At 40.3% G+C, this 14998-nt stretch overlaps 1 protein-coding gene across 2 annotated transcripts in view; it reads left to right on the top strand.

Moving 5' to 3' along the window:
- The window catches only part of FRMD7 (FERM domain containing 7), a gene marked incomplete at both ends in the record, with an annotated part of 57671 nt that overhangs the window by 31797 nt on the left and 10876 nt on the right, over window positions 1-14998 (top strand). Inside the window, 5 exons of one of the 2 annotated variants that reach the window (XM_082610512.1) lie at window positions 1035-1139; window positions 1947-1989; window positions 4264-4297; window positions 6928-7025; window positions 14681-14795. In XM_082610512.1, the coding sequence (XP_082466638.1) occupies window positions 1035-1139; window positions 1947-1989; window positions 4264-4297; window positions 6928-7025; window positions 14681-14795 (395 nt within the window). Of the gene's footprint in view, window positions 1-1034; window positions 1140-1946; window positions 1990-4218; window positions 4298-6927; window positions 7026-14680; window positions 14796-14998 lie in introns of both variants that reach the window. The other variant, XM_082610511.1, reaches the window with a different exon arrangement.

Below are 14998 nucleotides of genomic sequence, written 5' to 3'. Positions count from 1 at the left end.
GAAGCCTGAGAAAGGGACTGTTTTGTGCTCCCAGTGTATGCGGGCTTTATGAAAAAAAATTTATGTGTGGCCTTATGTGAAAGGAGTATGCTAGATGCAGTTATGGTGGGAAAAGCTGTAGAATGAAATCTCCTCACAGAGCTCGGAGGAGGAAGTTGGTCAATTTCATGTTGGATCAACCAACATTCAAGACCCCTAGTATGTGCCAGGCTCTGAGTTAGACCTGGTGAGCAACAAGACAATTAAAGCAAGGCCCCTGCTATGAAGGAATTCAGTCTAACGGGGAAGATAGACATCCCGTGTGGGAAGTGCCGTGTCTGAGGTAAGCAAGAGTGTTTGGGAGCGCAGAGGTTGCCCTTGGCTCCAAAGCTCTCCCGGGGAGTGGCATCTGAGCTGAGTAGGAGGAAGCCAAAGCAAAGAAAGGTGGGAAGGGCGTTCTGTGTAGAAGGAATGACATGAGCAGAGGCATGGAGACATGAATTTACTTGACGTGTGGGGAAACATGAGCAGGCTGCGATTATTAGAAAGGAAGGGGGAAGGGAAAGAGATGAGGCTGGAGGGGCAGGCAGGGCCACATGAGGGAAAGGGCCCAGCCTTCCTGCTAAGGAGTAGAGACTTTATCCTGAAGGGAGCCACTGAAGGATTTTAAGCAGGTCAGATTTGCATCTTGATTAAACTATCTGTCAATTTGGGGAAAATCTTTCAAATTGCCTGTGGGATGAATTGATGAAAGAATTCCACTGAAAGGGTAGATTTGCAGATCTAGCCACACGTAGTGAAGTGCAAGGCTGTCTTTTTCCAAGAGGGTTTGTCATTAATCTGAGGCTTTTTAAGAGGTACCACTAAAACAATCTACAGATAGATGCATGTATTTATGTGTAAAACTCAACAAAACTTGGGAGGATACAGGGCCTGAAAACAGTGCTTAAAGGAAACGGAAGAGAGTCTAGTTGCTTCTACCCTTTACTCCACACTGCAGCAACCATATCAGCTTAGGATCGCAAACTGTGCTATGGTCTCTTTGTTTTGTTTAGCAAAAGTCATCCGGGAAGGCGCTGTTTAACCTGAGTTGCAGCCATCTAAACCTTGCTGAAAAGGAATATTTTGGATTAGAATTCTGTAGCCATTCTGGAAATAATGTAAGTTGGTTTCATTATAGGGTTCTTTGTGTCTAGAATTGCTTCTAAATGCAGCTTGCAGCTAGATATGCAGGGCTCAAACCCCCAACTGCAAAAGGAAAAACCATTTAAACCCTTGCAAAATGAGTGGATTTAATAACTATTTCCCCTCCTTGTCTATTAAAAGTCACCTCAGTTTGCCAAGCACAAACTCTTCCACCCTCTGCTCCTCTTTTGCCACTGTGTGAAGAGGTCTCTGTGCTTTATTCTGACTTTCCAGAGGCTGGACCTCAACCTCCAAACTGAAGACTCCTAACCTCACCAGTAGTATTCGGGAACGCTCCTTGCCCCTCTCTCACATCCTAACATTCCCGGTGTTCTGCCCGCTGTGTCCTGCCTTGGCGGATCTGTTATCTGGCTCCTTCCCAGAAAGGCTCATTATGACTATTAAGCTGGCATTTGGGGGCTGTAGGATTCAAATGTGGAGCCAAGTGCCTTCATTAGTCTTTGTGGCAACTAATCAGCCTTGTATATGACACCTCTGTCATTCTCCTGAGGCAGGGGAGCACTGACTCAAATGTCAACAGCAAAGAGTTTATAGATCAACAATGTGCACTGTCATTGGGAAAATAGAAGGGGACGGATTGAGTGTGGTGGAAGCACAGCATTTCTTTGACATTGCTGTTTCTTACTATCTTTAGAAGTCTAAAGAGTCTTGATATTTGTTTGTTTCATGTTGATTTTAATCTGTTACCAAAAAAACCCAAAGAAACAAAAAGCTATACTCAGTGCCATGTTCTACCAATTCTTTCATTAATGTTATTACAGGTCTGGTTGGAACTTCTGAAGTCCATTACAAAGCAAGTAAAAAGTAAGTATGGAAAATCACTTAAGGAATAGAATTCCCAGTTACAACTTGAAAACATTTCAACAATACCACACTGTTCCTCGCCTTAATATAAGCAGAGAAAAGGGCTTTGATGTATTATTTTAATCCTTCATCCATCCAGTAAATTTAACAATTAAAAAAATCATTTTAACTTTGCCTGAGATGAGGAAAATCAGGCTGCTGGATCTTTGAGTAAATTTCGAGAACCCTGGTAATGACAGCACTCTGTGAATTGGCTCTAGGAATACATCTCTGACTCTAGACCTGCAAATCTTCGAGCATCCTTGATGTCAAGCAGCAATGCCATGCACCTTCTTCCAGGAGGTGTTTCAGTTTAATCCCGTCACAGACATTGTCCATCCATTTCAGGTCATATTTGAGTGCTTACTATGCATGAAATTTTCCCCCGAACCCTATATGTCACAATCTAGTGTGGTGGTTCTCAAATTTCAGTGTGTATTAGGATCACGGGCCGGGAGGAGGGGGCCGTTCTTGTTAAAATGCATATTCCTGGGCCTTATCCCCGAGTTGGGGGCCAGCAACCTGCATTTTAAAAAAATTCCATAGGTGCTTCCGCTGCAGGTGGATTTCAGTCCACACTTTGGGAAAGGCTGTTTCGTGTCACTTCCCCCTCCTGCTCTCTTCGTGTTGGTGTCTCCCACAATTCTGTCTTTTCCCACCACGTATTGATAATCTGTCACATAATCCCAATAGCTTCCCAACTGACTCCCCTCAGTCCATCATGTACACTACTCCCAAAGGGAACTATTGCAAATACAAACCTGACCACATCAGTCTCCTGCTTAAAATGCTTCCATGACTTCCTATTGTCCTTAGAATAAAGTCCGAACTCTTTTTTTTTTTTTTTTTTTTTTTTTTTTTTGCCGTACGCGGGCCTCTCACTGTTGTGGCCTCTCCCGTTGCGGAGCACAGGCTCCGGACGCGCAGGCTCAGTGGCCACGGCTCACGGGCCCAGCCGCTCTGTGGCATGTGGGATCTTCCCGGACCGGGGCACGAACCCGTGTCCCCTGCATCGGCAGGTGGCCTCTCAACCACTGCGCCACCAGGGAAGCCCAGTCCAAACTCTTTAACATGATCCTCAAAGCACCAGACTCTGCCTGCCTTTTGAGCCTTTACCTCTGCCTCTGACCACTTCATACTCCTACCTCACCTAATGTGAACAAAACTAACTTCAGGTGTAGGCTTCTCAGATAAAATAGAAGTTGCCCAACTAAATTAGAATTTCAGATCAACAGAGACTAATTTCTTTGTATAAGTATGTCCCAGGCAATCATTGTATATCTGAAATTCAAATTTAACTGGGAGTCCTATATTTTTATCTGCTAAATCTGGCAGCCCTACTCAGATGTCAGCTCTTCCAGGAAGCCTTCCTTGACCTCCTCCAAACTCTTTTCTCCCTCTTGTGCTTACCCAGTACTCGGGGCTTATAACACTTTGTGGTTCTGTGATTGTCTGTCTAGGTGTCTGCCTCTTCTACCAACCTTTGAGTGCTTAACTGTATTTTTATTTCCAGGAGCCTCTAGTACAATGCTTAGCATACAATAGGCACTCAACAAATATTTACTGAATGAATGGTGCTAATGCTGCATGTGTGTATTTGCTTTTGATACAGAGAGTTTCTTATTTTCAAATGCAAGTAGGAGTGAAGGCAAGTAGATATGTTTTCTTCATGTAGATTTTAAGATACACAGAGACCTCAGTCCCTACTACTTCTAGTTCCCTTTAGGAATCCTTGAGCCAGCTGATATTCATCTGCCTCTATAGCTGGGCCCTTCTCTCAGCCAGGAATGCAGAATCCCAAGTAGCAAGTGGTATGTTTTTCTAAATGGAACACTTCTTAAGAGAGAACACAGTAGGCCCCAAACGAGGCACATCTTTACAAAAAGAAACTCAAAGAAAGAGAAGGGAGGAAGAGGGGCAGGAGAACTTTCCCAACTGTTATCCACATAGAGGCACAATTCAAAAATAGCAACATCTCGCAAATGTGAAAAATTGAAATTTAAATGAAAAGTCTGTGCGAGAGAGTGATGGGGAGAGGAGGGAAGAGGAGAGGGGAGTGCGTGTGTGTGTGTGTGTGTGTGTGTGTGTGTGAGAGAGAGAGAGAGAGAGAGAGAGAGAGAGAGAGAGAGAAGACCTGTAATTGTTGTGATGGACATTTAAATAAAACTTATGGAGATATTGTGTTTTAAGATCCTAAGGAGGTTGTTTTCAAATTTATGGTGAAATTTTTCCCAGTGGACCCTGGACATCTGCGAGAAGAGCTTACAAGGTATAGTACTTGCATGATGCATGATGTTACTTAATCATTATCCTCCATTTATCAGGGAATGGGCTTCTAGCCTTCTTTGGAAGGCTTGGCTCTCAGTCACTCTCTGGGAGATGGTAAGAAGTTGGTGACAAGGAGGACCTGGCTGGTCCCCAGTGTTAATCTTCCAAAGGATAGGGACTTCAGGGAGAAGGAAGGGTGGTGTTCTAAAAGTGGTAACCAGCCTGGGTGCCCACTTGGGGGTTAAGCCATTAACTGCTACAACAGTTAAAGTGTTTGCCTTCATTGCATCTGTGTTCTAATCAGAGGGCAGCTTGACAACTAAGTTCCCTGCATACTGAAAACGGTTGTGTGCACATGTGTGTGTGTGTGTGTGTGTTTGTATATATCCCATAGGTAGAAAGTGATGATGACATACACTTATAAAACCTTTTTGAGAGTAGAAAAGTAAAAAATATAAAAAATAATTTAATAAATTATTTTGCATAATTATACATTATTGATATTTTATTATAATTATTAATAGTTACAAATGATTAATAATTTATATAAGTAAAATACTTTTATACCTACAAAAATTAAAAAGCTAAAAAGTAAAAAACATTTTAAAGTATTTTTATATTTATAAAAATGCCCTTTAAAATGACAATGTAAACCTACTTCTTCAAAAATACTTTGTCAACATAACACTCCCCCAAACCTTACTCTGCTTTCTAGACTTTAGACTCCAGACTCCTACACATAGAAAGGATGTAAGAGATAATCTAGTCCAGACCTTTTGGTTTACAGATGCAGAAACTGGTCCTGGGAACTAGAGTGACTTGATCCAGGTCACAGCGTGTTGGCAGTTATTCTACCTGAAATATTCCCCATCATGGTTCATGGCCAATTTTTCTTCACCCTTTTTGTAAAGGCGGGGGGTTCTTTTCTGAGGGGTCTTTGTAGAAGTCACTTTTAAAAAGTCAGTCTCTCTCTCTCTCTCCCAACCTTCTCCAAATTTGTGAGTTGTAGGCCCTTTTCCCAGAAAACTTGATGTCTTGGTATCTCTATCAGTTTGCCTTTGCTAACTCATTTCAGTCGAGTCTCAAATTGTAACCAATTTTGATGGAGATAAACTTTCTCTGGGAAAAAAAAAAAGAATGAGAAAATCAATGTGATGATAAATGATTCATCAGCTGTTCAGAGGAAGGATTTGGTATTTGCAGCAGGCAGCTGCCTTCTTAACAGCAAGGAATGTGTCAAATGACAAGAAGGTTATTTTCTTTCTTGCTAGGAATAAAATGAAATTCACGTCCCCTTTAGCAATTGAGGTTGATTATTCTCATTTACATCTATATTTGAAAGCAGGTAATGGCAAGGGCTAGACTTCCTTTATTTTTTCCCCATTGGTCCATTTGAGAATACTTAACTGTAGTTGATTTTACAAGGATGCCTCGTTTGGGGCCACTCCGTGAGTTTCTCAGAGTGGTGTGCAAATATAACTTTTCTAATTGAATCATTTCTAATCCATTAAGAGAGATCACAATTTGAAGGATTATAATGAATGGCTTTGTAAGTTGAATAATCACCTACTAATTTACCTGTTTTTTCCCAGTCTGATTTTCACCTATCACGTGCAATTAATTCTGTTTCACCACATTGCCGTCAAGTCTTAATTGGTTTAAAAAAATCTAGATAGAACTTTACTCAGAAAATTACATCTTATATAGGGAAATGCCCACAGTAGATAGTAAATGTTCTAATATCTAAAATAAAACATTGGAACCAATTTTGAACCAAGAAGGAACATAGTCGGCAGTAGAATCTTAATTATACACATCTTTTCAAAAGTTGATTGCCTCTGATAAGGGCTTAAAAGTGTGGGACAAATGCCGTCTGTTTTGCAAAGTTCTGGATACCAATGTGTACTTTATGGGTCCCTGCTTATCGGTAGGAAAACGGGTGGTCTGGCTTCATTCTATTCAATACACAGTAATCCCATACCTGCTCTGTGCAAAGGGTTAGGCTGGGCTCTGGTGATACGGAGACGGTGGTCCAGGTGAAGGGGCAGAATCTTGATTTCTGAAGCACAGTCTTTTGGATAGGAGGCAGCCTAGAATTGACAGGCAGACCTGACGTCTTGCCACAGTTTCACTGTCTTGGGGTGATATGACTCTGCCCAAATCGCCTAACCTCTGCCTTTCTGTAATTGGAACATGCGGTGATGATGCCAGCCTTCTAAGTTGTTACGATAGTGAGTAATTGATAGCATTTTGTAAACAGAGCGGTACTGGCCTCCTGAGTAGGCTTATTCTTGCTGAATCTCCCTTTCTCTCTGGCTGGGTATGTGGCTTTGCTACGTGGCAGAAATCACCAGAGGATGGTTGGCCAACTCCCTCAAGTTGGCGGGAGGATTTGGCTGGGGTGGTTCCTAATGGCTGTGAGGCCTGCTGAAGTGCTGGGTCAGCCGAGTTGTGGTCTAGTGCTGGTTAGGGGTAGAAGCAAAGCCTATGCATTACTCACCACCCCGAGAAGGCATCTCCCTGACTGGGGGCACCGTGTCTTTTTTGAAACATCTTGGATCTGGGAGAAGGGAAATGCTTCTTTCTTGTTCCTGTTTCTTCCTCAAGAGATTTCCCCCCACTTCTTTGCAGGTATCTTTTTACTCTTCAAATAAAGAAGGATTTGGCTCTGGGAAGGCTTCCATGCAGTGACAACTGTACAGCATTGATGATATCTCACATCTTACAATGTAAGTAGCAAATGTCGGCTTCGGGGCCTATCAGCCAGCTAGAGAACCAAGCAAAGAGGCTAAAGCACCCTCAACATCCCTATCATCATGTTAGCACTTCTCTGTAGAGGAGAGAAAGCCTGGATGAGGTATATAGAAATGGCATGGCCCAGTAGAAAGAGGCTGGTTACTGTAGTCATTGAGATTTGGATTCAAATCCTGTTTGTACGTTCTAACTCTTGTAGCCTTGGGTGAAGTCCCCTCATCTGTCTTTGCCTGAGTTCCCTAGTCTTTAAAAGAGTGACAAGAATGCCTTCTCACAGAGCAGTTATGTAGATTAAAAGTAAATGCTGATTTTCTTCTACCTCGGTCTAACCTTGGCCTCCCACTGCCCCGGGCTTGCTCTCCAGGAGCTGGTCTGGACTAATCTGGGCATGGACTTTGCTAGGCAGGCCCCCACTCCCTCTGCTTGCCCCAGGATCCATTTCTGGTACGTGCTTTCTGCGGCACATTGTCACATTTAATGTGATTCCCATGTTGCTCTTTATCATGATTCCAGAGAACAAAGCACAGAGTACAGCAGGTGGAGAGAGACTAAAAGGGAAAAAGGCCCCAGGCGTCTATTAGAGTTCCCCATATCCTAGCAGCCAAGTCGTTGGACTAGGCTGAGTAATGTAGGCAGGGAAAAGAGGCCCGGGGAACAGTGGGGCCTTGCCTGGGAGGGGGTGAAGCTGGGCACGTCAGGCTGCTCCTGTATCCCCGAGGGCAGGATTGAGGCAGCTGGAAATAGTATCTCTTCTTCTAGGGCTGGCTGGACTTCCTCTCTCTTCTAGAGAGGCCGTCCAAGAATAGGCTGTTCCTTACAGTTCCTGAAGGATCATAACTTCATTTTTTTGTTTCATAAGTTCATTTTTGACCTCTATCCATTGCCTTCCTGACAGTCCAGAAATGGTAGATTTCTGATTTCACTGGGAACTCCAGAATGAAGGGCTTGGATAGAGACAGTATCTGAATCAATGTTTACCAAGTGACTCATAAGCGAGACAGGATGAGAGCCCAGGATCTCAGGAAGGCAGTGAGAGCAGTAGTTATCAGGGAAGGCTTATGGATGAGATAGCTTTTGCCGCTGGTCCTGAAAGTGATGCATAGAAATTGGATATGTAATGATAAGCAGAGAAAACAGAAAAGAAAAAAGGGTGATGGTACAAGAAGAAGTATATACAGAGGATGCAGCTCAAGTACAACTCGAGCATAGGGTCTGTTTAGGAGAGGTGGCAAAAAACTAAGCATCATTTTGAAGGGCCTTGAATGCCAAGGACACTAACTATATGTCCAGTATTGTTCTTGGGGTGGGGTCGGGAGATGGGGTAAGGCAGGTGGAGAAAACAATATTGGAAGACTTATCCTCCTCCGTTAGCTGCCTGTTTAAGGCAGCAGTCAGAGGATTGGGGGTCCCCAGACAGCCTCTGATGGGGGAGCCCAATTTCATTCTTAATAGTTCAACATTATGGATTTGAGCATTCCCTAGTGGCCATTTCAGGCATAGCACAGAACACTTCAGCTTTTCTAGAGGATATTTTGTTTGTCGATAGAAGCTCTTTCCATAGAAAAAAAGCTAAAGTTTCAAGGACTCAGCTCTTCACAATCCATCCAGGTCAGATTATTTCACTGGTTGCTAAGACAGCGTGCAGAACACAGCCAGGCTGTTCATTCGTTTGCTCATTTATTTATTCATCTAATGTGTATGTTCTAGGCGTTCAAGAACCTCCACATTCTGACCTCACCTGCTTCAATCTCTCTTACACACCCCTCTGGCTCTAGCCAGACTCTTCCTCCCAAATACAGTTTGTACAATTCCAAATGAAGCCTCCCTTTTATGAATGCCCTTAGTACAATAACTCTTCTTTGTCATTCATTCAGCAAATTTTATTAAGTACCTACCACATGCCAGGTACTGGGAACATAGCAGTGAAATAAAAAGATCCTTGCTCTCGTGGAGCTCACATTTTGGCAGTGGAGGACAATCAGACCAAAATAAGGAAATATATAATGTAAGTTTGAAGGTGATAAGTGCACTGGAGAAAATAAAGTATGGAAGGGAGAGAGGGAAATTCGGGGGGTGGGTACTGAATTTTTAAATAAGGTGGTCAGGGTAGGCTTCACTGTGAAGGTGATAGTTAAACAAAACTTGAAAGAGGTAAAAGACCAAGCTAAGCAGAAATCTGGTGTAAGGGAGTTCCAGGCAGAGAACATCCAGTGCAAAGGGCCTGAGGTAGGAGCATGCCAGGAGTATTCAAGAAACATTAAGCAGGCTTTGTGGATGTCTGGAACTGAGGGAGAGAGGGAGACAGTAATCATGGAGGGCCTTAAAAGCATATTAAAGACCTAGGACATTACTCTAAATGTGATGGGAAGCCACTGTAGCATTTGAAACAGAGGAGTGAAATGATCTGAATTAGGTTTTAACTACATCATGTTGGCTGCTGTGGTGAAAACAGAAATTTGTAGCAAGTAGTAAATAAGCCATAGTGGTCTAATGTACAGTATAATAAATATAGACAATAATATTGTACTATAATTATGTAATGTGATAAATATTGCTACAATGGCAATCATATTGCAATCTATAAATGTATCAAAGTAACACACTGTACACCTTAAATTGCTGCAATGTTATATGTCAAATTTATTCAATTTTTAAAAATGAGAGAAAATAGACCTTATGAGGGATGGTGGAAGTGGGGAGATCAGATAACAGACAACAGCAGGAGAGAGAGAGATGATGGTAGTTGGGACCAGTGTGGTAACAGTGAAGGTGCTCACACCACGTGCTGCCTTCTATCACTAATGATATTTACTCATTTGTATGCCATAGGTCTCTTCCTAGATTGTCATAGTCCTGCATGGAGAGAAAAAGAAGCATGGTCTTATGTGTTGCTATGTTTTCCTTAGGGTCAACGTAAGGTCTTGTGCTTAATACTTGTGCTTAATAAACAGAAAGATTGGGGTGTGTGTGTTTAATTTATTTTTTAAAACAGCTCTATTGTGGTATAATGTGCATACCATAAAATTCACTCATTTTAAGTCTGTAACTCAATGGTTTTTAGTAAATTTACAGAGTTGTGCAACCATTACCACAACCCAGTTTTCAAACATTTCCATCATGCCAAAAGAGCTCTCTCATGCCCATTTGCAGTCACTCAACCACTAATTTAATTTCTGTTGCTATAGATTTGCCTTTTCTGGACAATTCATGTAATAGGAATGATAAAATATGTGGTCTTTTTTATCTGGCTTTTTTCACTCAACACAATGTTTTTGAAATTCATGCATGTTCTAACATGAATCACAGCAGTTTGTTCCTTTCTATTGCTGAGTAGTATTCCATTTTATGGGTATACCACATTTTATTTATCTATTTACTTGGCCAGGGACATTTGGATTGTTTCCAGTTTAGCTATTACGAATAATGTTATGAATATTCATGCACAAGTCTTTGTGTGGACACATGTTTTCATCTCTCTTTGGTAGATTTCTAGGAATGTAATTGTTTCGTCTTAAGGTAAATTTGTGTTTAACATTTTAAGAAACTGCCAAACTGTTCTCCAAATTGTTACAATAAAACCAGAAATGTATGAGGTTTCCAATTTCTCCACATCTTCACTAAAATTTAGTATTGTTTATCTTTGTGATTATGGTCATTCTAGTGCAATGAATCTCATTGCAATTATAATTAGCATTTTCCTAATGACTAATGACACCTTCTCATGTGTTTATTAACCATTCCTATGTTTTCTTTGGTAAAATGCCTACTCAAATTTTTGCCAATTTTAAAATGGGTTGTCTTATCGAATTTTAAGAGAGTTTTATATATTCTTATTAAAAATCCTTTATGAGATATATAATTTGTGAAATTTCTTCCAATCTGTGGCTTGACTTTTCATTTTCTTTGTTTGTGTGTGTGTGTGTGTTCTTTTTTTAAAATTGAAGTATAGTTGATTTACAATGTTGTGTTAGGTTCAGGTGTACAGCAAGTGATTCATATATATAGATATATATATCTACATATAGATATATAGATAGATACATAGATATACATATACATACTTTTTCAGATTCTTTTCCATTAGAAGTTATTACAATATATTGAATATAGTTCCCTGTGCTATACAATAGGTCCTTTCTGTTTATCTATTTTATATATAGTAGTATATGTCTGTTAATCCCATACTTCCAATTTATCCCTTCTTCCCCCTGACTTTTAATTTTCTTAATGCTGTCTTTTGGAGTGTGACAGTTTTTAATTTTGATGGAATTCCACTTTCTCAATATGTTTTAGTCAACTATGCTTTTGGTGTTGTATCTAAGAACTTTTTGCCTAACCTAAGGTCCAAAGTTTTTCTCCTAAGTTTTCTTCTAGAACAACTGTTTTAGGTTTACCTCTTAGGTTTAGGCCTATGATCCATTTTGAATTTTTTTGTATGTTTGTATGGTGTATGGTTGTGAGGTAGGAATTCAACTTCATTTTCTTTTCTTTTTTTTTTTGCGTGTGGATGTCCCTTTCTCCTATTTGTTGAAAAGACAATTATTTCCCGCATTGAATTGTCTTGCGATCTTTATCAAAAACCAACTTATCATAAATGTAAGGGCTTATTTCTAGATTCTCAACTATGTTCCATTGATCTATATGTGCTTACGCTATTATCACACTATTTTGTTTACTCTAGCTTTGTATTCAGCTTTGAAATAGAGGTGTATATTCTCCAACTTTGTTCTTTTTCAAAATTGTTTTGGTTGTTTTGCATCCTGTGCATTTCCATGTTAATTTTAAGATCTTTTGTCAACTTCTACCCCCAAGTTTGGTGGGGATTGCATTGAATCTATAGGTCAATTTTGGCAGAATTACCATCTTAACAATATTGAGTCTTCTAATCCATGAATATGAAATCTCTCCATTTACATAGATCTTTTAAAAATTTCAGCAATGTTTTGTACTTTTCAGAACACAAGTTTTACATATCTTTTGTTAAATTTATCGGTCTTTTATTTTTTATATGCTATTGTGAATGGAATTGTTTTTCTAGTTTTCTTATTCGATTATGCATTGCTAGTACATGCAAATCCAATAACTTTGTATATTGACCTTCTATCTTGCTACCTTGCTGACTATCTATTACTTCTAGTAGCTTTTTTGGATGCCTTAGGATTTTCTACACACAGGACCATGGTGTCTGATTGCACTGACTAGAATCACCAGTAGAATGTTGGATAGAAGTGGCAAGAGCAGACATCCCTGTCTTGTCCCTGGTCTTAGGGGAAAGCACTCAGTTTCTCACCATTTAGTATTATTATGATGTTAGCTGTAGGTTTTCCAACTTTATCAGGTTGAAGAAGTTCCTTTCAAATTTTTTTTTTTTTTTTTTGCTGTCGGTACGTGGGCCTCTCCCTGTTGTGGCCTCTCCCGTTGCGGAGCACAGGCTCCAGACGCGCAGGCTCAGCGGCCATGGCTCATGGGTCCAGCTGCTCCGCGGCATGTGGGATCTTCCCGGACCGGGGCACGAACCCATGTCCCCTGCATCGGCAGGCAGACTCTCAACCACTGCACCACCAGGGAAGCCCCCTTCAATTTTTTGTTTGTTGAATGTTTTTACCATGAATTGGTGTTGGATTTTGCCCAATGTTTTTTTCTGCATCTATTGATATGATAATGTATTTTTTGGTCCTTTATTCTATTAACATAGCATATTACATTAATTAACCTTCACGTGTTGAACTGATCTTGCACTCCTGGGATAAATCCCACTTGGTCATGATGTATAATTCTTTTTTATATGTTGCTGGATTCAGTTGACTAGTATATTGTTGAGGATTTTTGCCTCTGTATTCATGAGAGATATTAATCTGTAGTTTTCTTGTGATGTCTGTGTCTTATTTTGGTATCAAAGTAATACTGGCCTCATGAACGAGTTGGTAAGTGTTCCTTACTCTATTTTCTGGAAGAGTTTGTGAAAAATTGGTATTTGTACCTTATCTGAATATTTGATAGTATTAACTAGTGAAACCATATGGGTGGGCCTGATTAAGTTTTAATGAGATTTGTACATTTATCAATTTGGGCAAAAAATAAATAGATAAAAGAGCCACTGATTTGGTCTTATTAAAAAAGCTTGTTATATAAAGATTTTCATTCTAATGTGGTTTTGAAATATACAAATACACTTCACTTATCTAAAAATGAGCATGCCATCTGTCTAAAACACAATAGAAAACCAAGACAAAAGAGAAAATAACTTTCTAGTACTCAAAATTGATGCCCCCATGTCCATGAATTTTACTCAATAGGAGAGCACCACATGATTCCATGCAGAGTCTATTTACTCTTATAATTCATAAAATGCTAACAGGTTTGGATATCTGAATTCCCTTTTTTCATATTAAAATGTGAATTTTAATTGTAAAAATTGTTTTGGGTGCCCATTTTATGGTAGATTAGAAGTCACAATTTGGAACCAAGTAGAGACTTCTTCAGGGGAAGTCAATGACCAGGAAGTGATTCCTATTAATCTGACAGAGAGGGAAAAGGCATAAAAATTATAAAGAACACACAAGAATTCAAAAATCAAAACACTTCCAAGCCGTTTACGGTAGGGGCAGATAATCCTATATACCTCAATTGCCTTTGTAGGCACAGTGCTATAATAGGTGTTTATAACAATAAATTGGATACATCTAGAATAGATTATGAGCAGGGATAAACTTCCAGTGATTTGGAAAAGTGAGAATTATTTCCAGAATTATTCACCGACTGGGGATTCCATATAGCAGCGTTTTACTAGATTCCCAATGTACAGAGTGATGAATGGCTGTGACTGTCTTGCATTGGAGTTGGCATTTGTATTCACCTTTCTTAATAATGCCTGATCAAGGCAGAGTGAGGTTAGAGGGCTGAATTAGTTTGCTAGGGCTACCATAACAAAATACAACAGACTAGGTGACTTAAAGGACAGAAATTTGTTTTCTCACACTTCTGGAGGCTAGATATCCAAGATTGAAGTGTCAGCAGGTTTGGTTTCTTCTGAGGTCTCCCTCATTGGCTTGCAGATGGCTGCCTTCCTGATGAGTCCTCACCTAGTCTTTCCTCTGTGTACCTGCATTCCTGGTGCCTGGTGTCCAAATTTCCTCTTCTTATAAGGACACCAATCAAATTGGATTAGGGCCCACTCTACTGTCTCATTTTTAAAATAATCACTCCTTTATAGGCCTTGTCTCTAAACACAGTCACATTCTGAGGTACTGGGGGTTAGGACTTCAATATATGAATTTGAGAGGGAGGTCACAGTTCAACTCATAACAGGGACTGATCAGAAGTAGAAGAGATCATAAACAGAATGTGGGAGAAGAAAATAACAAAATATTCATCTATGATCCGGGAGCCTTTAAGACCTGCACTGTGTCTGTGACTTCATAGCAACCCACTGCTTCTTATTTGAAGAAGAACCAGTTAGTTCCTTCCCCACCACCCATATCCTGAAACAAATACACATATATTCAGGAGGTCTAGGGCTGCCCTGGCTGCAAAGAAAGGGCTGTTTGGGGGAAGTCAGAGGGTCTTCTGGGTGCTCCATTGCTTAACTCATCAATGGTAATGTAAAAAATGTCACTTTACTGTCATGCAGCAGAACTGGGAGACTTTCATGAAGAAACAGATAGGAAATATTTGGCACAAACCCGGTACTTACCGAACCAAGATGATTTAGAGAGCAAGATTGTGCACTTCCATCAGAAGCACATGTAAGTACCTTCCCTGGCATCTGCTTCCACCTGTTCTACTGGCAGGGAAGACTGAAGCTGAGGACAGACTCTTAGAAGTAAGCTGTAAGTCAGAGAAACTTCAGGCTCAAGAAAACACTGAGTTCCTCTTCGAGCTCTCAGGGTAGAGGTGTCATTCTTTTTTTTTTTAGGCGTCATTCTTGCTGCATTTATTAGGCTCATAA

The sequence above is a fragment of the Mesoplodon mirus genome (genome assembly GCF_964341445.2).
Source record: "Mesoplodon mirus genome assembly, chromosome: X".
In the NCBI taxonomy this organism is placed as follows: Eukaryota; Metazoa; Chordata; class Mammalia; order Artiodactyla; family Ziphiidae; genus Mesoplodon; species Mesoplodon mirus.
This window is presented reverse-complemented; position numbering and strand designations above follow the sequence as displayed.